The sequence below is a fragment of the Crassostrea angulata genome, chromosome 4 (genome assembly GCF_025612915.1).
Source record: "Crassostrea angulata isolate pt1a10 chromosome 4, ASM2561291v2, whole genome shotgun sequence".
In the NCBI taxonomy this organism is placed as follows: domain Eukaryota; kingdom Metazoa; phylum Mollusca; class Bivalvia; order Ostreida; family Ostreidae; genus Magallana; species Magallana angulata.
This window is the reverse complement of record NC_069114.1, coordinates 21,517,564-21,542,585: the sequence shown is the minus strand read 5'-3', so window position 1 is coordinate 21,542,585 and position 25,022 is coordinate 21,517,564. Positions and strand designations below refer to the sequence as shown.

Sequence of the window (25,022 nt, the reverse complement as noted above, 5' to 3'; positions counted from 1 at the left end):
TTTGGTTCAAATGTTAGAAGGAAGATTAGTTGTAGATATACATGTACAGTGTACCGGTATATAGACAGGCTAAATCTAAGTGGTACCAAGTCCCAGATTTTATTAACCATAAAAATGTTCCATTCTGTTTGATTTTGCTCATTTAAATTGACACTTTCAACGTACATTTAGTGCAGTGTTGAAGCAAGAGAAGAAAAGAAAACATTGAAAACTTAAGAGCCATTTATTAACTTTTCTCATACATGTATCCAATTTAATACATGTTCAGATATATTTATTACATGTATTAATTCATGTACTGTTACTATACTGAATGCTGGAATTCTCAACTGAGGTTTACATGTATGAACTGACTAGATTCCTATTGGTAAAGCCAACGACTATCATCTCTGATATCCTGCAGAATTGGCAGATACATTCCTCTAGTTTTGTACCAGTTAATTACACCAACATAAGAACCTAAACATAAAATTTGTTAGTTTGTCTTTCCTATTTTGCGTCCCCATAACCGTGTTGTCACAAATTGTACAAGTTCTCTCTCCCTGATTACTATGGTTACCAGAACACACAACAGACACAGTCCTCCGATGGCAATGTGTAGAAGTTTGTAAAGATTCCCACCATCACAGCAGAGGTAGTACTGTAAAGAAAGCGTGTACTAGTCAGTCTTAAAATAACGCAAAACTTTACTATGGTACTAGATCTTTAAAACAGTAATGTCACTGTTAATTTTCATCACATTTACACCTGCTGTGATATTCCCAAGACAAGGGTTTCTGATCTGCTCTGCTCTACATAAAACCTTGACCAAATAGGCAGAGTCTGATGGAGTTAAAAAAAATTTAACCCTGTTCTCTGGTTGGTCTTATAAAATTCTGCATGACTCAATTCAAATTAGAAATGTAGTTTCAAGAATGATATTGTGTTTTGATCAATGTTGAGCCATTGTCAAATAAATTTGACGCATACCAGTAATTGACTTACAGCTATTAGTTTTGAGTACAGGTGAACCCATCTTTTTTTTTTACAGATTCAATTACTTTTAACAACTTGTTCATTGGAGCTGCTATATTGCTTTAGATTTGTTTAATAGGCATTTTCTGATATAAACAGTTAAAAAATCATTACTCTCACTAGATGACACAATTGTAAACCTGCACATTTTGTATGTTAGGTCAAGGGTTGATGTAGAGCCCAGCAGATCAAAAACCCTGGACTTGGGGAAAATAACCTGCTCTCAACAAATTTAAAATGGAACTTTGAGTTGCAACTGTGTTGGGGTGACACCAAATTTTGAGTAAACGTAAAATGATTCTGTATTAATCCTGTATTGTTTAAAGTAGTCAATCAGTCTCAATCTACACACCAATGAAATGGCTTTTAGTAATCTTTTGTTTTTTATAAATCAATTTGAGGAACTAATAATACATTTACTTGTTATTAACTAATAATACATTTACCTGTTACTCTTGAGTATGAGATAACGTACCTCTGACAATGCTGTTGTACAATAAGCAAGAGCCAGGGCTCCTAGTACAGAGAATGAAGGGAGAAATCCCTTCAGTGGCTGGTAACTGCTGTCCTTGTAGAAGTTATGAATAAACCAAACACTGAAAGGGAAAAAAGAATTGTGTCTGAGCACAAATTTTAAAGAAGTTGCAAATGTAACTCAAAAACACTAAACACATGTATATCTATCAAGCAAACTGTGCTAGGTAATAGGATTGGATTTCAACATCAATATCATTCAGGTAACATATTCAATATCATTCAGGTAACATGTTCAATATCATTCAGGTAATATGTCAATATCAATCAGGTTACATATTTAATATAAATCGGGTTATATATTCAAATCAATCAGGTTACATATTCAATATAAATCAGATTACCTTTGAAGAATTCTACATCCTATATTAATGCTGTTTGCTAGAACAAATCCAACACTGCCAAAGATCTGTGTTAGGAATAGGGAAGATCCCAACAGAATGACAGAGAACAGCAGCATTTTGTGGTTATAGCTGTAAAGACATGAATTCCTTCATTAATATCTATTGGATCAATGAAATCTTTAAAATATCTACAAAATAACAAGATCAGCAAACTCCTTGTTATAATGGTCAAATATGTTCATAATTTTTTTTTAATGTAAAATAGTGAAAAACACAAGTGCAAACATTTTTACTATTTTCACAGGAGTTGCACATTGTTCCTAATTTGGGTATTTCAAAACCATCTTTGATCCTACAAATGCATGTATACAATTAACAGAAATGATTCACATTATGATTCTTTCCCCCATTTTGCACATGCAAACACTTTTTACCTATCAATTTCCTCTTTACTCATAATGGAGAAGTAGAAACACTCTGTGATGCCATTGACTGCCAGCAGCAGGACATACAGACAGTACCACCTCAGTAACAGGGGACCTGCAATAGATGCTCCTAAACTGTACAATTTATAGCAACACAGATACAGCAACTTATAAACATTGATAGCAACATGGAAACAGCAACACAAAATACTAGTCTCGTACATGACGGTACATTTATATAGCAAAACAGATACAGCAACTTATGATCCACAAAATACATAAAGTGTACATAAGCAATTCAGAAACACAATCTCGTGAACATTAAGAAATAATTCAACCCATGAACTGCAATAGTAGCAGCAACTCATGAACAGCAGAAAAAAAAGAAACATGGGAATTGCAAAAGACACAGTGACTCATGGACTGCAAAATATAACGTAGAGCAACTCATGAACTGTGATAGTTAGAGCAACTCAAGAACTACCGGTACAATACATGTATATAGAGCAACTCCTGAGCTGCAATAGTAAAAGCAACTCATGGATTGCAATAGTTTTAGCAACTTATGAACTGAATAGAACTTCCTGTACAGAGTTCTAAGGACTGTTACAAACAAATAGGGAGTAACTGCTCCAAATAAATAATCATGTCTAGTCACCATGTCCCCTAATCATGATACTACAGATGATAAAAAACACACCAGCCCCTGAGGAGAGTAGAGATCCTCCATACAAATCGAGCGCTAGGTAGGCGTAGGGCTGACCAAACACCAGGATGATACAGCCAATCAGAGTGACTGTCTTAAGGAGATGTTGGAGTACACTGGTCACCAACTCTATGGAGTCCTGTAATGCGGACAAATGCTCATTGAATTCCTTGTTCATAAGTCAGAAAAATTAATTCTTATGAAAACATGAACAAGTAATAAGTTAGCATCTGAACATTTAAAACAAGTGCATTTGTATATTTTCATGATACATTTGACATGTGGTAAAAAAGAGAACGGACAAAAAAGTGAATTTTTACAATGAAAATCTAAATTTCCAATATTCAGACATCAAAATTATTTTTATTTATTTCATTATTTCATTTGCTTGTGACAATTGTCTTCTATCAAATGGACATATATGTTGCATGCCACTACAAATTAATAGTACATTTATATAATTGTGCAAGTAATTTTTCAATGCATACAAGATTTGACAAAATATATGTATAATACATGTAGTAATATTAATATAAAATAAACCACGAAGATTTTAGTCAGAACCTACATACTTTGCTTTGTAGCTGCAGACTTTGACCTCGGGTAAACAAGCTGGAGAAAAAGAGACGGCCGCTCTCTTCTATTGGTTGAAAAATAAATCGGGGAGCCAGGGAGCCCAAATTGTTAATGATGTCATACACCCCTACAAACAAACATACCACCGGTCAGCATGCCACATTCTGGGAGTAAATTTAATCTGTACTGTCACAGATTCAACAGGTCACAGGTCAAAGTCACCTGCTGGGAACAATATTATAGCTTCCAGGATTTAGGATGCTTTATACACTGATGAGGAATGGGGGGAGGGGGGGGGGGGGGCTTCTGCTATGATCTTCACCTCTTCCCTAGAAACTTGATTTTAGGTCATATAGCACATATCACATCTAACTATAATTCTTTTCACAACAAAATATGAAAATCTTACATTTGCAATGCAAATTGCAATCAAAGTTATAATGAAAGATGTACTTCCTTCTATATTTGCACTCATGCATAATTTTACTGTATATGCTGGAACAAACTGTGTATGTATGTACGTAATATATTTCCATACATCTTGCTATACAATTTTCATCTATTCTAAAAAATACAATCAAAACAAAATGTTTTATTGTGTTACATCTAACCTAGTTACTTCTACCAGACATGAACCAGTATATGTACCCCCTTCCCCTTAGACACATATTGTTTATTGTTTTCTGTACTGGTATATGATATACAGATATACCTTGTACTATACTGTGGAATCATTTAAATACCTGAAGACCAATTTTCATGGATTGAGTTTCTTTTTTGCTTATCTGTGGGGATGCAATTTCATGGATGCCTCAGTTTCAGAAAGATAACTTTAAAAAAAGTTTTTAAGGTTAAGGGGTTTTCGTAGAGGATGTAAATTCGTGGGGGTGGGCTACCCACAACTACCACAATAATTGAGCTACCATGAATTCTTATGATTCCAAAGGATCTTGATTGTATTCAACATCAATTACATCAATGTAAATGGCAGCGAATTACAATAGAGAAGAAGTTTCGGGGGGGGGGGGGGGGGGGGGGGGGGGGCTGCCACTCTCTTTCAAATAAAATATTATGAAGAACTGGTACACAAGTCTTTAATGCTTTTGAGTACTGAAACTAAAATAAAGTGAAGAGTCTGTGGAATACGCCTTTTCTTTTTAAAACCAGAAGTTAACTTAAGTCTGATCAATATGTCAATTCATGATAGATTTATGCACACTGTATCGCTTCAAGAATCAAGACATTCACACAATACAACACAGAGCAGGGTGGTCATGTTAGTGAAGCTTTGATCCGAGAGACATACAGGTGGCTGTGATTGGTGGGGCAAGCCTCGCAGGAGAGCTGGGTAGAAGAAATACTGCAGGGAGTCATCCAGTTCCCTGAACACCACGCCGGTGTTATCAATGATATCATATAAACCTGCAACGTAGACCACTCTCGTCATTCTAAGCTCATCCCTGCCCCAAAAATCTGCTCATTTTATAAGAGTAAGGCCAAAAATCCAATTTTTTAGTTTATTGCTTAAAAATCCTTTTTAAAATATAGTGTATAGCACAGCATGCAGGTATTTTATTTCTATAATTCTATGACAAGATTTGAAAAAGGGGAAATACTCAATTTAATTAAAATTGACAATAAAGTTGAAACAGTGCTGTACGTAGCACAGTGTCTGAGAAACTATAGTCATTAAAATAAATTCATTTTAGCTATTTTGAAGTACATAATTACGTTTCATTGATTTCTTCTGATCGATGTTTATAAAGTATACAAATTTTTTTTTTTTTGGCTATCACAATTTTAAGCTACCACAATGTATGCACTTGTCTATGCATGACAATAAAAGTATGCCAATTTCGTTCTAACAAATGATAGTACATTAAAGCATTTACAAAATCGAAAAATTGCATGCACACCATTTAAAAATGCATTTTTCATTTGTTAGAATATGGCAGATGATAGATTGTTTTCCTCTGATTGCATGACAAAAATATATATTGTACCATTGATAAAAAAAATCTCCATGTACTGAATAGTAATAAAAGGTAAAAAACAAATGAAAATAATTTTTTTTAGACATAACGTGCATATAGATATTTACACATGCTGTATTACCTTGGTCTCCAAAGTTAAAAACTCCAAACACTGTCATCACATATTTTTCACCTGATAAAAAAAGCAAAGAGAATATAAGCATGGTTTGAACATTGTAAACATAATTATGTAACGTAATTTTGACCTGAACGCTATACACATACTAGAATACCTTCTGTCAGTATTTGTTTGAAGATAGACTGCTTAAAGAAACTGCCCGTTAACGATGCTAGCCGCTGATCAATAAATGGCTGAAAAGAGAACAAATAAAGAGATACTCTGCCCGTGTTCTACAGCACATAAACAATAAACATTTCCTGTAAAAGCATATACATGTATATTAATTTGAAAATATCATCAAAATCTAATTTTCTTTAAACTTTTAATATGCATTGTTGCCTATTCTAAAATATCTGGGGGTTGGGGGGGGGGGGGTTTAAACAACAATGCTACTACTGAAAATACATGTTTCTTTGAAACCATCTTTAGATTCATTGAATGTTTAAATAATTATTGCCAACTGTTTTTATCTTCCTCAAAACGCCCAAGCAAAGTTTCGTTTTAAGAGATATACCTCAGTTTTGAAATGACTTAAATTGACCATTGACGAAAAAAAATAGGGGCGACAATTTTTAGCCATCCAGTAGACTTACTTTATCAGGTAGGATTCTGGGAAAGAAGTCCCTGACTGACTGAAATACGAACGTCTCCTCCAGGTCCTTATTCTTAATCATCATGTAAAACACCGCGTAATATATGGCGGAGTAACTTATCGCACAAACCAGCTGAAAAAAACAAACACAAAACACTGTGTGTATCATCACAATATCTACACAAAATTCTTATAATAACACAGACTTAATTACTGAAAAAGTTTGGAGAATTTACTCCTGAATTGGGTTTACCGAGGCTTATACATGTACCTTAAGATTTTAGTGCAGTGTATTTTGATGTGTGTTTTTGTACCATGTAGTTTTATAGTACCAATAATATATCAGTATTAATAATTGGCAAAGTTAGTACAGTCATGTATTAGTCCTGTAATTGTTGCTCATATACCTATCATTCTTTGACTGTTGTGCCCACAGCCTCACTTTTACAAAAAGGATAAACATAGCCGTCCAATAGTATGAAAGTGAGACTGAGATCATAAGTAAGCTTGTCTAAGATGTAATAATGACAAGGTTGTAAATCTTTTCAGCTGACATCACCTTGACCTTCCACCAAGATACTGTTCAAGGTCACTGCATGCCCACACTTTACCCACAAGAACTGTGTGGGTGTGAGCCAGATTGGGTCAAAAAGAGTTTTGTCTGGACAAGGATTTTTCACATGTCTTCTATGATTTTAACCTTTGACCTAACACCTAGTTCAAGGACAAAAGGCACTCAGTGTATGAAGTATGAGTAAATAGTCAAAAAGAAGAGAATATATGTCTCAGACAAGTGATGTCAAAAAAGAAGGACAGACTGATAGACAAACAAGGCTGGATGGTCAAGGCCATTTTGTTTTTGACCAAATCTATCTCCTTTAAAAGAGCTCCATATAAAGATACAGGAAAACATCCAAACTTTATATCTAAATTATTTGGATTTTTCCCTTATTAGTTGATAATTTATGGCCAAAAATATTATACTTTTAAATCTGAAGCCATATCTAATGTGTAATTTGTTGACTATCCAGCTTACTTTTATTAATACCTACAAGAATCTGATAAGTAAACTTAAATTCAGACAATGTAACAAACTTTTGATCGGTGTTCTACACAACAGAATCATTCAACAGATCAATGGAAAGTGCTTAGTCAAGCTAAGATAAATAAAGAGACAATGAAATTCAGAAAATTTGAATGATAAAAAATTGATTTATAAGTCTTTTTATGATCGGCTTTGGCCGATCACTGTTGTGTCCATATGAGGCATCCGGCAAATGCTTCCACGTGCGCACACATTCCGTTTCCATAAGTAGTTCTTATAAAAACTTGAAGTTTGGTTTAGTATTTATGTAACATTTTACTCAGTTTTATTTCAATGCAGATCGAGATGAAAACATACATAAAATACATAAAATAAAATACATAAAATACATAAAATACATAAAATACATAAAATACATAAAAACATACATAAAATACAGTTCGACCTGTTAATTCAAGAATGCACATTTTGTCTCATGCGTAAGAATTTCGATCGAAAGATTCATTCAGTAATGCAGTTGACCTCCATGAACTGACCTCAATCATAAGAAGATGCTCCATGAACTGACCTCGATCTATTGATGTTGCATAAAAGTAGCTAGGAATACGGTTTGATTTTTAAACAAGGTTACATTATAATGCGACCTCAATAGCAAGTTATGATGGCATTCAATGTTTTTCAGTCGCATTAATACAATTAACTCTTTCTTTGTATACGTGTTAATGCTCTTTGAAGAGCCCTACTCAGTATTCTGAAGAAGAAGAAGAAGAAGAAGATACATTAACATTTAATAATTACGTTAAAAATATAAAACTAGACAAGGAGTTTACGTTTGGCTTTCCCCAAATTTATTTCAAAAATAAATTTGTTGATGGTTTATAATGATGAAATTATGGTGTACAGATTCAAATAATTCTATATTTTGTAAAAATAAAGTACTTTTTTAATTATTTTACATCAAACTGATCATGTTGATTGCTTCTAGCTATCAATATATCATTATTGCTGATCATCCCTTTAAAAGGAATGCTTGTTTTTTCAATCCTATCAATTTCATTACATCATCAGAGACACAAATTTTGTGTGATGTGTATTTGATCAGATGGTATCATCAAACCCAATGACAGAATGGCCAGCTAACGTGTTACATGTGATGTGGATGTACAAATATATACAGCAGTCATTGTTTTCCCATCAGTTACACTGGGACAGCTTTTATCTAAAATTTATTTTTTTCATTAATTTATGATAGTGCAATAAACTACTATGTAACCGATAAACATTCGTAACATGGTCAGTTTGTAAAACATTTATCAAAAACTCAATATTTCAATTAGAAACCTTGAAAAAATACATGATGTCACTTTTTTTTTTTACTTTCATATGCATTGTGTTGATGTCGAACATAATATATATTTGAATTCGATGATGACTTTTGAAACCATTGTATAGCCCCTCCTTACCACTGGAAGTTATGGTTGTAACAAAACTAAATATACTATATATACATGTATTTAAAAAAGAAACCCATGGGCCTTATCGGTCACCTGAGTAAATGCAGTGTGGCTGTGGCAATGTACATTTAAGTGCATTATAATTACAAGGCTAAAGAAATCATTTTTAGCCGGGCTCTGCTGAAAGCAGAGTCCTGGCTATAGGCAGGCCAATCAGCAATGTTACTATAAATAGCACAAATAAACAAAAAACCAAACAGCGTCAAGGTAAAGCTTCCGCTATACCAAATAGTTACACATAGTTACACGTTTTGTCAAAAGTGTTGGCATTTTGTGTCTTTTTTTAAATTTCGAATGAATTGTCTTTTTTTTTTAGTTTTCTTATTAATAACGTGTTTTTAAAACATTTTTAAAACATTACTATGCATTTTGGACACATACAATGCGCATGAATTTCCATGAACTACTTTGCTGCATGATGAAGAAACGGGGATTGAATATATAATGCTTGTTGCAAAATTCAAGGCAGCAACTGTTGAACTTTTTAACTTCTACTAGACAGACTTATTTTTTGTTTATAGCCGCTTACAAAATTTGGTCGCTCTCTGATGCTTTGCCGACATTAAAAGCATGAGAGAGAGAGAGAGAAAGAGAGAGATATATATATATATATTTTCAGTCTTTACTACACAATATGCGTAAAGACACACCAAAAGAGCCCGGCTTTCAGTACTTCAGTACTTTGATTAACATTCTGGGATTGTTTAAACCAATAACATTTCTAAATTCTAATAAAATTTTCAAAAAATTGTAGCATGCCATACAGTGACATAATTGAACAAATCTTTAGTACAAAAAAAATAATTGGTCAAAATAACACTACCCACACACACCCTTCCCAAACACCAGAGCCCCTGTCCCAGGGGGATGAAATACATAATTTTGGTAGAGGCATTCTTCTCCATCATAATTATGTACTAAGTTCATGAGCTTAATATTCAGGAGAAAAGGAGAAGATTTTTGAAGAATTAATGTAGTTTTACTACCGGTATATAATTATTAAAGCCCCTACCTAACACCAGAACCCCTGACCCAGGGGCCATGGAATTCAAAATTTTGGAAGAGGCATTCTTCCTCATCATGACTATGCACTTAGTTCTTCTGCTTAATATTGTCCAAGTTTTGTTATTTTGGCTTTTTTAGTACCTGGGAATTTTTTGTTTTAAATCCACCTATTTCATTATTTCCTAGTTATCTCCACTGGAAAGGGGGTCTGACTCTATATTTGAAAATTGATAAATAATTTAAAAGCCCTTTACTTAAGCGTGTTAAGGATGCTTTGAGCCAAGTTTGGTTGCGACTGGATCAGTGATTTTGCAGAAGTCAAAATGTGTAAAAAGTTTTCAGACAGAATGATAATTGGATGCCGGACAAAAGCTAAATTTACCTAAGGTGACTTGTTTTCTTTTTTTTTCAAGTCAATTCAAAATATGTTTATATTGATATACATGTACATGTATTAAATTAATTCTTTATCATGCTTTTCATTTTTCCTCTACACTAACAGGTGTCTAAATATTACAGATTTTATACATGTACAGAAAGCAATAAAACTTTATGGTTTTAACTCTGCTGAGCCTTAAAAATTCAAAGAATGTTACCTATATTATGTACATAATCTGAATATTAATAAGGTCATAGATAAAAGCATAATCAACTCAATTCTTATGGAACTTAGCAATTTTAATTATATTTTAATCAAGATTCTTTCACCCCCGAAAATGAAACTGCTGGGATTATCATTAGGATACATCTGTTACACAGATTAAATATCAATATCAGGTTCTTTATCTTTTAAATGATAAAAATTCCACAAAAAAGAGTTAATACCTCTCTCTCTCTCTCTCTCTCTCTCTCTCTCTCTCTCTCTTACACTTACTTGAGCAATGCAGAAGTTAATTAAGCCCCACTGTGGAAAATAGATGACAAGGAATGCAGCAACAACACATTTCAACAGTTCTGACAATGCCACAGATACAACCTGTAATTAAAAACATATAAGCGCATCTCTGATTGTATATATCACAAATGCTTCACAAACTTATATTAATAATTATCATATAAAGCTAAGAAAAAAGATGTTTGATTTGTTGGTGGAGTAAGTAAATATATGTAACAATTAAGCTGTTCCCTGGGAGGTGGAAAGTTTAAAAATTTAGTTTGTATCATGATAAGCTCTAATACATGTACAAAACCCATCTCCAAATATCCAATTTTTAAATATTCTATAAAGTTATATATATATATTCGATAAATGTTCCCACATTGACTTATGAAAAAAAGTATTAAAAGGGTACTATAAATGCATGTATTGATAATCTTGCTTAGTATAACTTTATTTTCCATGAAAAATCAAAACAATTAATTTGCATGATACAAAATTAATTTTTCCAGCAGTATATCAAATCACATGCAAAATTAAAATTGCTAATCTCCAAGCAGCTAAAATATTGAAATACATGTATCAAATGGTAGTCAATTCTGTCTAAAGTATGTTCCAACCATTAGAAACATGTAATTATGAATGCTTGTAATAATTGACTTACCCTGAGTCTGTTAAACAAGTGGCACTGTCCAATAATGAAGTGGGGCCTGGCTAGTGTAGTGATTATAGTGTTCAAACAGAAGCACAGGACACCAACTCCATAGTAAGGAATGCTCTCTGGATCCGGACTCTCCAATCCATACATCCAGATAGATCCAAATATAAAACACACAACGATACTCATTGGAAACCTGAAATAGAGATAGTTAGAACATAGACATCATACATTCAAACTCTAAACAAATTAGTTCTTGACTCATATGCTGATTAATAAATTGGGGCTGCCATGGCCAGGGTAAGTGTACAAGTACATGCAATCTGTAAGTGCAACATCCACACAACTTTGTTCCATGTAAGTTTAACCTACTGAATATAAAATATACACCACAACATACACATCATTAATTCATTAAAAACTCAAAACCTATGAAAGTATTTTATTTTTAAACGTTAACATAGTAAAAGCTTTCTTTGAACAAAGTTTCAACTATATAAAGAAGGCACCGTAATGATTTCCCTCGAACCAGCATCAGGCTCCTACTATCACTTACTCACATCAGATTGACTATATATATAGCTATCACTTATGTTAGCCACATCAGATTGACTAGCTATCACTTACGTTAGCCACATCAGATTGACTAGGCTATCACTTACGTTAGCCACATCAGATTGACTAGGCTAAGCTATTACTTATGTTAGCCACATCAGATTGACTAGCTATCACTTATGTAAGCCACATCAGATTGACTAGCTATCACTTACATAAGCCATAACAGGTTGACTAGTTATCATTTACGTTAGCCATATCAGATTGACTAACTATCACTTACGTTAGCCACATCAGATTGACTAGCTATCACTTACGTTAGCCACATCAGGTTGACTAGCTATCACTTACATTAGCCACAGCAGGTTGACTAGTTATCACTTATGTTAGCCACATCAAATTGACTAGCTATCACTTACATTAGCCACATCAGATTGACTAGCTATCACTTACATTAGCCACATCAGGTTGACTAGCTATCACTTACGTTAGCCACATCAGGTTGACTAGTTATCACTTATGTTAGCCACATCAGATTGACTAACTATCACTTACGTTAGCCACATCAGATTGACTAGTTATCACTTACATTAGCCACATCAGGTTGACTTGCTATCACTTACATTAGCCACATCAGGTTGACTACCGGTAGTTATTACTTACGTTAGCCACATCAGATTGACTAACTATCACTTATGTTAGCCACATCAGATTGACTAACTATCACTTACGTTAGCCACATCAGATTGACTAACTATCACTTACGTTAGCCACATCAGATTGACTAGCTATCACTTACGTTAGCCACATCAGATTGACTAGCTATCACTTACATTAGCCACATCAGATTGACTAGCTTTCACTTACGTTAGCCACATTTGATTGACCACTTGTCGCCAGTCCTTGTTTTCTATCTTGCTGAGGCAGGCCTGATCGAAGGACTCGGTCGCAATGAACAGAGTGGTGGTGTATAGGAGAGTCAATCTGAGAAAAACAGAATACATAACATTACATTAATCTGTATATAAATATAACTATAGATTGACAGAAAAATGACAAAAATACCATAATTAAAGACCAGTAGAAGGTATTCACCCTGCCTTAAAAGAAAAACACTCGGTTAAAAGTAACGTTACTTTATTTTAATATTTCAAGAGAAGGACAAAATTTGGAGCTCATCATGAGTAAAATTATTATTCATTAATAAATTAGTTTCTTTAAATTGCTCATAATATTTTAAATGCAATATGGTATTAACAATTGATAATTTATAGCATCCCGATAGATGGAGGAGCCCAGAAAAAGTCTAACGTTTAGTAAGGGTACATAAACAACAATATTTTATCTTAGGCACCTTAAAGACATAAGCTAGGGCATTACAAAATACCAAATCTAACTATAGTTTAAGTAATGTTGATTTTTACCCAACAAATAAAATAAATTGAGTTTTATTTTAAAACTCAGCTCAAGAATACACTGTGAAAAAAGTAATTGCTTCCAATTTTAGATAATGCAGAAGATTATATTCGTTGGTTTTTTTTCCTGCTTTGCTTTTTGTGTGGCATATGTACATCATGTATGCTATCTATCTGAATTATAACATAGCAAACTGGCAAGTTGTTTTCATCAAATAAGCTTCAATTTCTGACATTAAAATGGTTGCCTGATAAACCCGTACTGAATGACACATATTATTTAGAGAATTTCCCTTCAAGATGTAGACATGTATGCTTTTAAGAACATCTTTCAATTTGGAAGATAGATAGTTTATTTGTATGTGTGTCAAGACCTTGAACCATACTTCTGGGTTGAATAAACTTATAAAAAATGAGTGGTGTAAATTGTCATCATTTTGTTGAAGATTAATATTTTCATCCATGATTGACAACAAACTTTCTGGGCTGACTATATATACCGGTAGTAATTCAATATCAATCACTAAAATAATCACAATTACTAAATATATGTAGATATGTATTCACTGCTCAAGCTTCTAATACAAAAAAAAAAAAACCATGCGCATGATAAACAAATATATTTATGCTGGGTTTTTTTTTTAAATTCCCCCAAAACATAAAAAAAAACAAAAACCAGCATTTGGGTTTTTCCAAACTTGTGATAGTGATCTCAGCTGTTTTGCCCCAAATTGCACTGATCTGCTGTCAGACTCTTAATAGTTTGATAAAACATGGGAGTTCTAAGATGCATCCTAAATACATCAGGTCATAAGTAATGTCTAACTTTATAAGACTTATATTCATATACTGTGGAATCATTAGATTTCGTGGTGGCTCAATTTTCGTGGAATTCGTGGGTACCTCTCATCCACGAACTAACATCCTCCACGAATTTATAAATTAGGGTAATATAGTCATATTTCCTTTGTAGGTTTTAGAGAATACACGAAATTACGTCCCCACGAACCAATAAAATTTAAGCAATCCACGAAAATTGGCCCCCACGAAATTTAATGATTCCACAGTACCAGGTACTTGTAGTTACTCTCCAAACTCCCTCGCAAAAAAAAAGTCAAACTGTCAAAGAATAGTGTGCACTTAATTTGCCTCACCAGTGCCCATAAGGTAACAAGGATTTTTTTTTTTCTGTCTTTCTGATTCATTTTCCAAATTTATTACGGAAATAGTACACTTTCAAAATGGTTTCATTCCACAGGACATACTTAGGAGCTAAAAAAAATTATCAAGAGTATGACTATTATTCCAAATGGATAATTTTACTGGCATATCAAACAACCATGCGGACTAAATATCAAGTTAAATGTGGGCATGTAACCTAAAAAAAAAATTGATATGGGTACATTGGTCCATTTCATGCTTAAATTCTCAGGTCTAGTTCAATGCCTTTAGAGTAGGCAAACACAACTTAGCTATTAAAGAATGTGTAATTGTATCTTTATGTTAAATTTGTAATATTTTTTTTAATCAACTGGTTCCAAAACTGAAAAAAAACTATTCTTTTAGTGACCATTGCCACAGTGTAAGTCTAAATATATCTATTGATTATTGTTTACTACATGAAGACACTGCGTCTGCAGGTTCAAGATTCCACAAATACCACCTGTTTAAACTGTATCATTGATGGACATGGAAAAGCTCTCTCTCTCTCTCTCTCTCTCTCTCTCTCTCTCTCTCTCTCTCTCTCTCTCTCTCTCTTTCTCATATATTACCTGACATTGACCACTCCTAGCAATTCCTTGGAAATATACCTCAGTACAACTCCATTCAGAATAAATGTCATCATTCGAATACATAACTGAAAAATAGGATGAATCAGTAGGTCAGGATTAGATTCATACACTTCTACTCTGCAATTATTTTCGGTCAAATTTTTTCTGAATTCATATAACAGTGGCATTACAACAGCCTCAGTTTTTTACAATTGAAATCCTGATATAATTAAAAAAAACTAAACTAAAGAGGTCTACCAACATTTAATTCACTACAGACTGGGACTTCACATTTTAATTTTCAAAAATGAATTATATATGAATAATAATAAAAAAAAAAAATTCTTACCAAATAATCTAAATTAACTGTATATATATATTTACTATATATAAGGTATATAAAACTATGAAGCTATATAAAAACATGGAGTGCTGCAGAATTTATTAGGCTGTTCAATAAGTTTATAGAGATAAAAGCACATAGGTACAACACTCTACTTCAATGTACATCAATATTTTTGAAGCACAATTTTTAGCACTGAAGTGGAAAAAACCAATTCAAACTGGTTATATAAATAATTAGCATTGAACACAACTTGCTTTGTTACGCTGTTTTGTGTTTTGTATCTTGAAATTTAATTTATAATCAGATGAAAACTACAGCATCCCTCATCATATACCACAGTATATATTCATATCATTCACAACCCCCCTCCCCCATGATGTTTTCTGTAGGTAAACTGTCAACTTGATAATTATATCATTTCTCCATTTGATCTTAGTAAGATATCAGCACTCACTTTAAAAACATACATCCCCATAGGATATCTCTTGAAATGAGATGCATATTCGAACAAATACTTTACAGCCAAATATATATACCATAAGATGTATTTTAATTCATTAATTTAAAAAATGGTTATTAAAACTGTAACAATTTATTTTTTAATTCAAAATATTTATTTTCTGCTAAAGTAATATCAGTGTATAAATGTGTGAATTTTGAGAGAAATGTTGATGCCTATTACTAATCTAAAACTTGCGTTAAAAAGGCTTATTTATAAACGATTCATTCTCACCTGCAGTGCCATGTTATAAGTAGCCGCTCTGGCTGCACCAGCTAAAAGATCCTGTCCTTTCATATTTTTTTTTTTTAAATCGTGCTTGGATAAAATTATCACAGCGTTAAAAACTACACACTATGCACCAACAATAGCCATGCAAGGTAGAGAAAATCCTTCGAATTTCCTGACATTGCTTTTCTTTGGTGAATGAACTACCAATGACTGCTGATCCAGCTGGCCGATGCCAGCAACGTCGACTAAACTGAAAGTGAAACTACAGGTTTGAACCCGATCTTTAGATAAAATCAGGTAAATAATATTATTTGAACATAATGTTCTTTATAAAATAATAAAATAAAAATTAGTGAAAATTTAATTATTTTTATTCAATTTTGTGGGTTATTTCATTCATCAATGATGATTTTGACATCAACAGTTACTCCCCTTTCTGAAAGAGCTCTTCAGTGTGTTATGGTTACCAGTCGAACATGATGGTAAGTGAAATTGTGTTGTCTTAAAATCCATCCCCATCCTCGATTAGCTTAAACTCTTTATCAAATATGTACATTGTTCTGAACTGCATGTATTGTGATGGTTGAATGTGATCACTCATATATTAATTTTAACCTTAGCTTAGAAAATGATTTTAATGTCTGTTTTGGAAAATATGCAAGTAATCACATGTTGTTCTGGAATGTTCAGAAAATGACTAACATGACGCTGCAATAGTTTAACAAAACTAAGAAATCTTTCTGCCATAAAGAAATTTTGAAATTATTATCATATCAAATGTAACATAGTTCAGCATGCATGAATCCCCAGGAATCACAAGTTATTTTTTGAGAAAATAGTTATGATTTGAGCTGAAGCTGAAAAAAAAAATACATTCCAAACTGTAAAGAAATTAATGAATAACCATACTCAAGAGCTTGTTATTTATCATTTTTGCTGCCTTCTTAATATAATGATAGGAAATGGATTTATATGCAAATATACAGAATTGTGGGGTGGGGGGGGGTTAATAGTATGCATTTCAGCTGCATCAAGTCTTGTTTCAATTATACTTAAAAGTATATTTTTACTTCAAAACAAGGATAATAATATTTTTACTATTTTTTTTAATTTCAGCAACCACAGATCATCTTGCTGAAGGAAGGAACTGACTCCTCTCAGGGGGTTCCTCAGATTGTCAGCAACATCAATGCCTGTCAGTCCGTAGCTGATGCCGTCCGAACAACCCTGGGCCCAAGGGGAATGGACAAACTTATCATCAATGATCAAGGTGCATATTAGTTGGAATAGCTTAGTGTGTCTCAGACAAGCCCTTCATCACAGACTGTAGTTGCAATGAAGCAAATTGGAGTGAATATGCTCCAAACTGATTTTGAAGAAAAGAGTTCAAACTATGCTGCAAAAAAATTCTAAATGTATCTTCACAAATTTTTTTGAGCTTGTGTATTTATATATGTCCCAACATGTGACATACATGTATTCTTTGTTTTGCAGGAAAGTCCATAATATCAAATGATGGAGCCACCATTTTAAAAAATTTAGACATTGTACATCCTGCTGCTAAAACTCTAGTAGACATAGCTAAATCTCAAGATGCTGAGGTTAGTAAATTTCCTAGTTTGAATTTTCTAAATTTACACTTCTTTGATTAAAATATGAAAAGTAATGGGTCTCATTCAGCTATGTTAAAAAGGCCAAATGCATATATAAGTTTATTATTTGATTTATAGGTTGGAGATGGTACAACATCTGTAGTGTTATTAGCTGGGGAATTTCTTAAACAATCCAAACCATTTATTGAAGAGAATGTCCATCCACAAATTGTCATTAGGGCCTTTAGGAAAGCAACAGATCTAGTAAGTTCAGATCTACATATATAATGTTACTGTAAATCCAAAGAAAAAGAAATTTATCCCTGGTTTGCAGCACAGTTCAAATTCTTGTGTGCTTTTAACTGTTTAAGACAAATTTTTGTCTTTAGAGTTAAAAGAAATACCTCTATGATTTTGGGCCTGCTTCAAAGAGGGTAAAGTAATTGAAGTCGTGAGACTGGGTTGACAAACCATGTTGACTCAGTTCGAACTCCTTTGAACACTTGCAGAGATGTGAGATTGTATTGCATCTCGCTTGTGATTTTCACCGGATTGTTATATGTTGTGTGTAATTTAATGGTCGATTCTTATCGCGATAAAGATGTGGCGTATTTTCTGCTTCCAGCATGTCTCTCTACAGCTGGTTTCAATTACTTAATTCATGATTACTTACAAAAAAAATCCAATGTGCTTTCTAACTTTTTACAATTCAGCAATTTGACAAAAAATATCATTGCTCATTGATATTGTATTCCTATTTTCAAAAGGCTGTTCAACGAATCAAAGAAATTTCTGTCAAAGTCAAAAAAGATGATAAAGGGTAAGTAATTTGTGTAAAAGCTTGGAAGATGATTTTGAGGAAAAAATGTTTTGAGTGAGCGCCTACCAGTAGTAGTTTTGATATTTTTAATATAAATATTAACAGGGAACACAGAGAGCTTCTAGAGAAGTGTGCAGCCACAACATTGAGTTCAAAGCTTGTCGCTCATCAAAAGGACTTCTTTGCAAAGATGGTAGTGGACGCTGTCATGCATCTAGATGAATTGCTTCCTTTGAACATGATTGGTGTAAAGAAAGTCACAGGAGGGGCATTAGAGGTAAGCTAGACTAATGATTGTCCAATGTTAGCTATAGTAATATTTTGAGGGAAAGAATGCAACAGATCCACCGATAAGTCAACTACAAGATTTGTTGCCTATACTTGTGGTGTTACATCAGTGGAAAATAAAGAGCTACTACCTCTTGTATCAGTCTCTGGCTGTTTTAGTCAGGATAGATATGTTAGGGGTACAGCTTTCTTCCTTGAGAGTTGGTCTTGTGCTTTTCTCTGAATTAGACCATAGCTTGTGAAGGTACACTCACATTGAGTAGATTATATACTCTGTGCTATTGAAATCAAACAAGTAGTTCATACCAAGCAAGTTTTGAATATAGCTGAATAGATAGGTTACTGGTCATGAAACATGATGTGGAGGAAAATTAGTTTCTTATAAGATGTATTTTCATCATTGCTGTGTATCGTTACTTTATAGGATTCCATGTTAGTTGCTGGTGTCGCTTTCAAGAAAACCTTCAGTTACGCTGGTTTTGAAATGCAACGAAAGCAGTATGAGAAACCCTTGATAGCTTTACTAAATGTGGAACTGGAGCTGAAGGCAGAGAAGGAGAATGCTGAAGTCCGAGTAGACAATGTTCAGGTAATCTATCAATACAAATGTCAAACATTGGTTGATACATGTATTAAGGTAGTGTTAACAAGAAAATGAATCAATGTACTTGTACCTACATGAAAACTCTTTATAATTTTAGGAATATCAGTCCATTGTTGATGCAGAGTGGAAAATTCTGTATGAAAAATTGGACCATGTACACAAAAGTGGAGCCAAGGTGGTGTTATCCAAGCTACCTATTGGAGATGTAGCCACGCAATATTTTGCAGACAGGTATTATTTATTTGGTGGGAGGGAATGTTATGAGCAAACACTCAACTTCTAAGGGCAAGGTTTAATAAGAATTCATTCCAATGAGACAGCTGCAATGATGTTCACTCACGATGGTCTTCTGAAAAATTAACTTGAAGACAATGCCTTATGGCTTTACTGAGCTTGACTGTCTTAATATTAATTGTAATATGGTTGGATGGCTTCACATGTTTGACTGCCAATTTCAACTATTGAATCATAATTTGAAGAATGAGCAACTATACGCAATGTACAGATGATGTACAGATTTGTTATATCATTAGTGTAGTAACCAATCAAGCAAACAAAGTTTACACTTGACTATTAGATTGGTATTAGATGATATAAAACAAAACAACGATAAAGCAGCATGGTTATTGGTAGTTTTTCTAGACATGACAGATGTTCGAATACTTTTATTTTTTGCAACTCTTGGGGTGTTGTAAAATCATTTAAGGAAATTCCTGGTGGTTCAATAATCATGGTTTTTATCGTCATTCCTTGCTTAAAAATTCATACCTTTCACAAATCATGAAACAGTCTAACTCTTTATTCAATATTCATACATGTAAATCCACAAAATTATTTTCCCATGATTCAGTGAAAATTTTACAGTCCTGAAAAATTTGGCCCAAAGAATTTAGATATACAGCACAATAGAGAAAAAAAATGCATATTTATACTGATGATGAAACCACACAAATGGAGAGATCATATTAAAAGATTTGTAAAATTACAAGTTGTAATGAAGTGATAAAATTTTAGACAAGTATGTAAAATAATTCTAATGTTCAGTGATAAAATCATTGAATGGAATTAAGGCAACAAATGCAATGATGTTTACTCACGATGGTCTTCTGATTTGAATTCTGAAGACAATGCCTTATGGCTTTGCTGAGCATATTTGTCTGCTACATCTTTCAATGAGAACTTGTTTTTCTTAAAAAGTTCATCACAAGATTCAATTGCTACTCAATGTACAATATTTTAATTTGATAGTTCTTTGATTTCAATGGGGAAATAACTGTAGTGCACTTGTATGCTCTAATCTAAGTTTACTTCATGTTATTCAGAGACATGTTCTGTGCTGGTCGGGTGCCAGACGAGGACCTGAAGAGAACATTGAAGGCATGTGGAGGATCCATTCAGACCACCTGTCAGAACCTGGCCAGCAACGTGCTGGGGTCCTGTGAAAAGTTCGAGGAAATTCAAATCGGTGGAGAGAGGTAGATTCTTTTGATGTCAAAAGTGATGACTTGAAATTATTTGTAATATGTTATTTGAGTAGTGAATGCAGCATATACCGGTAATTGCCTCACTTTCAGCCATCGTTGTATCATGTTGTAAACTGGTGATTCTCTACTTCAGGTACAATTTGTTCACTGGCTGTCCTCAAGCAAAAACCTGTACCATGATCCTCAGAGGTGGTGCAGAGCAGTTCATTGAGGAAACAGAAAGATCTCTTCATGATGCTATCATGATTGTCAGAAGAGCCATGAAGAATGATGCTGTTGTTGCAGGTGTGAATGTTTGAAAATTTACAATGTAATTAATTTTTAGCTCATCTGAGCTTCAATTAATTGGAATATGGTAGCAATTTTGGACTTTCTTGTTATTGCTTCCAGCTTTCCTTCTGAAATACCAAGTGGAGTCTCTTGTTAAACTGTATGTTTTTCAAGTGCTAATAATCTTGGTGAAAGAAAGTTCTCAAGATTTATGCATGGAATGTCATTTGTATGTGCCATTCCATCACCATATCTTTAGACAGATTAATTGTAAGCTACCATATTTTGTTAGTTGTTGTTAAAGAAAAATCATCCTCCTTGTCCATGTGTCAGTCAACACATTACTTAAGTTTTTAGTATCAACTTTTTAAAGGAAGAGTTCCTTTAATGGAGTGGTTTAGCAAACCAACCGGTACGCGTACTGGTACGTTTAGGTTTCAAGGTAAAAATACACATACTAAGTTCACATTACTTTTCTTGTTTGGCAGTTATTATTTAACGCATACTTTTAAATGTTTTAAATTGTAACTTTAAAGTACTCTCCTTTTACCCTGGGTATTGATAATCGCAGTCGAAATCGGGAGATAGCAAGTGATATTTTTATTGAAAACATTGTTTCATATGTATTTATATTTGTTTGTGTCAACAGTGTGTTTAATTACAGATGATAAAGAGTCATTGCATGGTTTAGCAAGAAGCGATGTGTATTAAAACCTGAACAACACAACACATTTCAGTGAAAATATATCATTGAAATCTTTATATTAGTAGTTGCATTAAATGCTAAGGCTTTAGGAAAACAAAGGATTTTGTTCATATAAATAGCGAACAAGTCAATAGAAACTACATGTTTGATCCTACATGTACTTCTTAATCTTCATTTATGTTCATTCATGTACATATATGCATGTAGAAATTTGTCAAATGTTACAAAAACTGATGACATTCATAATGCAAATGTATTCCTTTGCACACTAACTTGTAGGCGTTGGTTTGCTAAACCTTACCATTATTTCATGTGATGTCTTCCATTGTAAAAATCTACCATGATTTTGATGAATTTTAAACACGAGTAAAAAAGAAAAAAAAAAGAAGACATATCCTGATGAGTGTCAGTAATAGGAATTCTTTTTAGTGTATACGAATACCAAATGGAGTCTCTTGTTGAACTGCATGTTTTTCAAGTGCTAAATATCTTGGTGAAAGAAAGTTCTCAAGATTTATGCCTGGAATGTCATTTGTATGTGCCATTCCATCACCATATCTTTAGACAAAACAAGTGTAAACCAACAACTTGTTAAATATTCGGGAAAAAGGAAGCCCAATACAAATCGCCTTTGTCCTTGTGTCCCTACTCCTGTTCATTCATGGGTCAGTCAACACTTAAACTTTTTTGTAACACAACTACCAGAATAGTTCCTTATTATGATGAGCTCCAACATCATTTCAGTGACCACTTTTTATAAGGCCTAACAAAAAAATAGGTTTGTTTCCGCTTTCAGGCTGAAAAAAATTAGGGTCGGTAGGTCGGCTTTTTTTTTTTTTACTTTCACCCTGAATCTTACATTTCTCGAGCTCAACTGGAACGACATGTGCTGCCATTTGTAAATAACAAACATCTACACAACACTGATGACATCTAAATATTTGATAAAGTTCTATAAGCGTTTTTACGACTTAAATTTAGAGGACACATTAAATTCTTAAATCAGATAAAAACGAAATTTTAACAAAAAACGGATATAAACGGAAATTTACGAAAAAACATGAAAAATTTTTTTGGGGTTGGCGGGTTTAAGTTAGGGTTCGGAAACAAACCTACTTTTTGTTAGGCCTAAGAAGACTTCAATAAAAAATATTCTGCTATAATTATGACAATTTTCAAATGGGAGTAAAAATAAATTTACATTCCGATTTCAAGTGTCAATGATTCGAATTGATTTTAACTCACCTGAGCTTGAAAGCTTAAGTGAGCTCTTCTTCAGTTTCCTTATTAAATACCAAGTGGAGTCTCTTGTTTAACTGCATGTTTTTCAAGTGCTAAAAATCTTGGTGAAAGAAAGTTCTCAAGATTTATGCATGGAATGTCATTTGTATGTGCCATTCCATCACCATATCTTTAGACAAATTGAGTCATTCTTTAAGGTTGTTTTTAAAAAAGCTCAGGTGTGCGCTGGCCCATTTTGCTGCTCGTTAAGAATCTGCTTGGTGTGGTTTTCTGTTCTATGAAATGTTTTTGCAATATAATTCTCATACAATATTTACTCAAATTTGCAGGTGGAGGAGCCATCGAGATGGAACTGAGCAAGTACTTGAGGGATTACTCGAGGACCATCGCAGGGAAAGAACAACTCATGATCAGTGCAATGGCCAAAGCATTGGAAATCATTCCCAGACAGCTCTGTGATAATGCAGGCTTTGATGCTACAAATATACTAAACAAACTTCGCCAGAGCCATGCTGAAGGTAACTTTAGTTTTGAGAGACATTTCTATTGAAATTTGCATAAATGTAAGTTAATTTATCTAAATTATGTATGTGCTCATGTTATTGTGACACATTACTGTCTGTCTACAGGAGCACTATGGTCTGGTGTCAACATAATGAAGGAGGACATATGTGACAACTTTGAGGGTTTTGTGTGGGAACCAGCAGTCGTCAAAATCAACGCTATCACTGCCGCCTCGGAAGCAACGTGTCTCATCCTCTCAGTGGACGAAACCATTAAGAACCCCAAGTCTGGTGGAGACGCCCCCGGGGATCCAGGGATGGGGCGTGGTAGGGGAAGGCCCATGTGAAGACAATCTAACCCTAGGAACAAATTATGAACAAAAGGATTCCTGTCGTTTAACTTGGCAAAGTAGATCTGCAAAGTGGTGATTTATTTCAGAAGTGTATTCAAAATTCCTCCAAAATGACATATACAAATGGAAACGTGAAGTATTCCTGTGTTCAACTGTTCATCTCATCACTGAACATTAACAGCCCTGTTGGGCTCAGTACTTAACTCGTGTGAAATCCCCATTGTGAGAGACTGAAAATTCTGTGAGAGCTGTGATGTACATTAGATTAATGTATGAACTTTTTTTTTTAATTGTGCTTTATATATTTATTATTTTGAGAATAAAATCTACTGAATATATACAGCAACTGAATTATTGTGTACCAGTATGTAAGGAAGCTCCACAGCTCTTAACATATTTGGAGTTAACCAGTGTCATTGCATATTTGTTGTAAACTCACTGGACATATACCTCTTTCACAAAGGTTATTGTGCTAAAGTTAAAAGAACATTAAATATATGTTAATTTAATGGTGTGGTAGGATGTGGAGAAGGTAAAGATAATCTAGTCCCAAGTTGCTGAATTTGAATCGATAAAAATTTCTTTATCCTAATTTGTGTCCCATATATATACAAACTTTCGATCAGTGATTTTATTTTTAAAATGTCTGGTGTAATTGAAGGGTTATGGTTTCAGTACAAGGAATTCAACCTAGCAGCCAACGAAATAAAATTTGATTGGGAATGAGAGGGAATGAAAATGTATTGGTAGTATACGTGCATTGTACCTGACTTAAAATCTTGCATTTTGAAATGGTAATAATGAATACTATAAAGGAAATGTTTGTGTTTAAGCTTCCTGTTATAAATCATGATACTGATGACCTCATCTAGCATGAACTGCCTTAATATGGTGTTGG

General features: G+C 33.5%; 2 protein-coding genes and 2 non-coding genes across 5 annotated transcripts; 3 read left to right on the top strand and 1 right to left on the bottom strand.

The window, feature by feature from the left end:
- Positions 1–204: 204 nt before the first annotated feature.
- LOC128179729 (protein RFT1 homolog) lies at positions 205–16,525 on the bottom strand. Of its 2 annotated transcripts, none has more exons than XM_052847274.1 (14): positions 16,266–16,525; positions 15,187–15,272; positions 12,867–12,983; positions 11,451–11,640; positions 10,784–10,885; positions 6,347–6,478; positions 5,866–5,944; positions 5,715–5,765; positions 4,906–5,021; positions 3,018–3,162; positions 2,327–2,432; positions 1,893–2,021; positions 1,490–1,610; positions 205–640 (listed from the first exon to the last, which is right to left on the bottom strand). In XM_052847274.1, exons 1-14 carry the CDS (start codon positions 16,326–16,328, stop codon positions 476–478), a joined length of 1,602 nt encoding a protein of 533 aa, XP_052703234.1. In that variant the 5' UTR covers positions 16,329–16,525; the 3' UTR covers positions 205–475. The 2 variants fall into 2 exon arrangements, with proteins under 2 accessions (XP_052703234.1, XP_052703233.1); XM_052847273.1 differs by lacking the exon at positions 4,906–5,021 and adding an exon at positions 3,596–3,726 and having other exon boundaries at positions 16,266–16,524.
- A 161-nt stretch (positions 16,526–16,686) lies between these two features.
- LOC128179728 (T-complex protein 1 subunit eta-like) lies at positions 16,687–24,462 on the top strand. The gene is made up of 12 exons (XM_052847272.1): positions 16,687–16,744; positions 17,379–17,532; positions 17,757–17,863; positions 17,993–18,118; positions 18,622–18,674; positions 18,780–18,951; positions 19,387–19,551; positions 19,664–19,797; positions 20,889–21,041; positions 21,184–21,335; positions 23,598–23,786; positions 23,898–24,462. Exons 1-12 carry the CDS (start codon positions 16,739–16,741, stop codon positions 24,116–24,118), a joined length of 1,632 nt encoding a protein of 543 aa, XP_052703232.1. The 5' UTR covers positions 16,687–16,738; the 3' UTR covers positions 24,119–24,462.
- LOC128182612 (small nucleolar RNA SNORD35) lies at positions 19,888–19,965 on the top strand. The gene has a single exon (XR_008243440.1). It is a non-coding gene; the product is annotated as a small nucleolar RNA SNORD35 (small nucleolar RNA).
- On the top strand, positions 20,644–20,722 carry LOC128182611 (small nucleolar RNA SNORD35). Its single transcript, XR_008243439.1, has one exon. It is a non-coding gene; the product is annotated as a small nucleolar RNA SNORD35 (small nucleolar RNA).
- Positions 24,463–25,022: the final 560 nt, after the last annotated feature.

Bases quoted from the DNA above. Each gene is read 5' to 3' on its own strand.
- LOC128179728 (XM_052847272.1), top strand. The intron at 18,675-18,779 runs GTAAGTAATTTG...AAATATTAACAG, and splicing joins GTCAAAAAAGATGATAAAGG to GGAACACAGAGAGCTTCTAG. The intron at 18,952-19,386 runs GTAAGCTAGACT...GTTACTTTATAG, and splicing joins TCACAGGAGGGGCATTAGAG to GATTCCATGTTAGTTGCTGG.
- LOC128179729 (XM_052847273.1), bottom strand. From the start codon at position 16,328: ATGAAAGGACAGGATCTTTTAGCTGGTGCAGCCAGAGCGGCTACTTAT. The intron at 5,766-5,865 runs GTATTCTAGTAT...TTTTTTTATCAG, and splicing joins CAAACAAATACTGACAGAAG to GTGAAAAATATGTGATGACA. The intron at 3,163-3,595 runs GTATGTAGGTTC...TCCGCATTACAG, and splicing joins GTCTGCAGCTACAAAGCAAA to GACTCCATAGAGTTGGTGAC.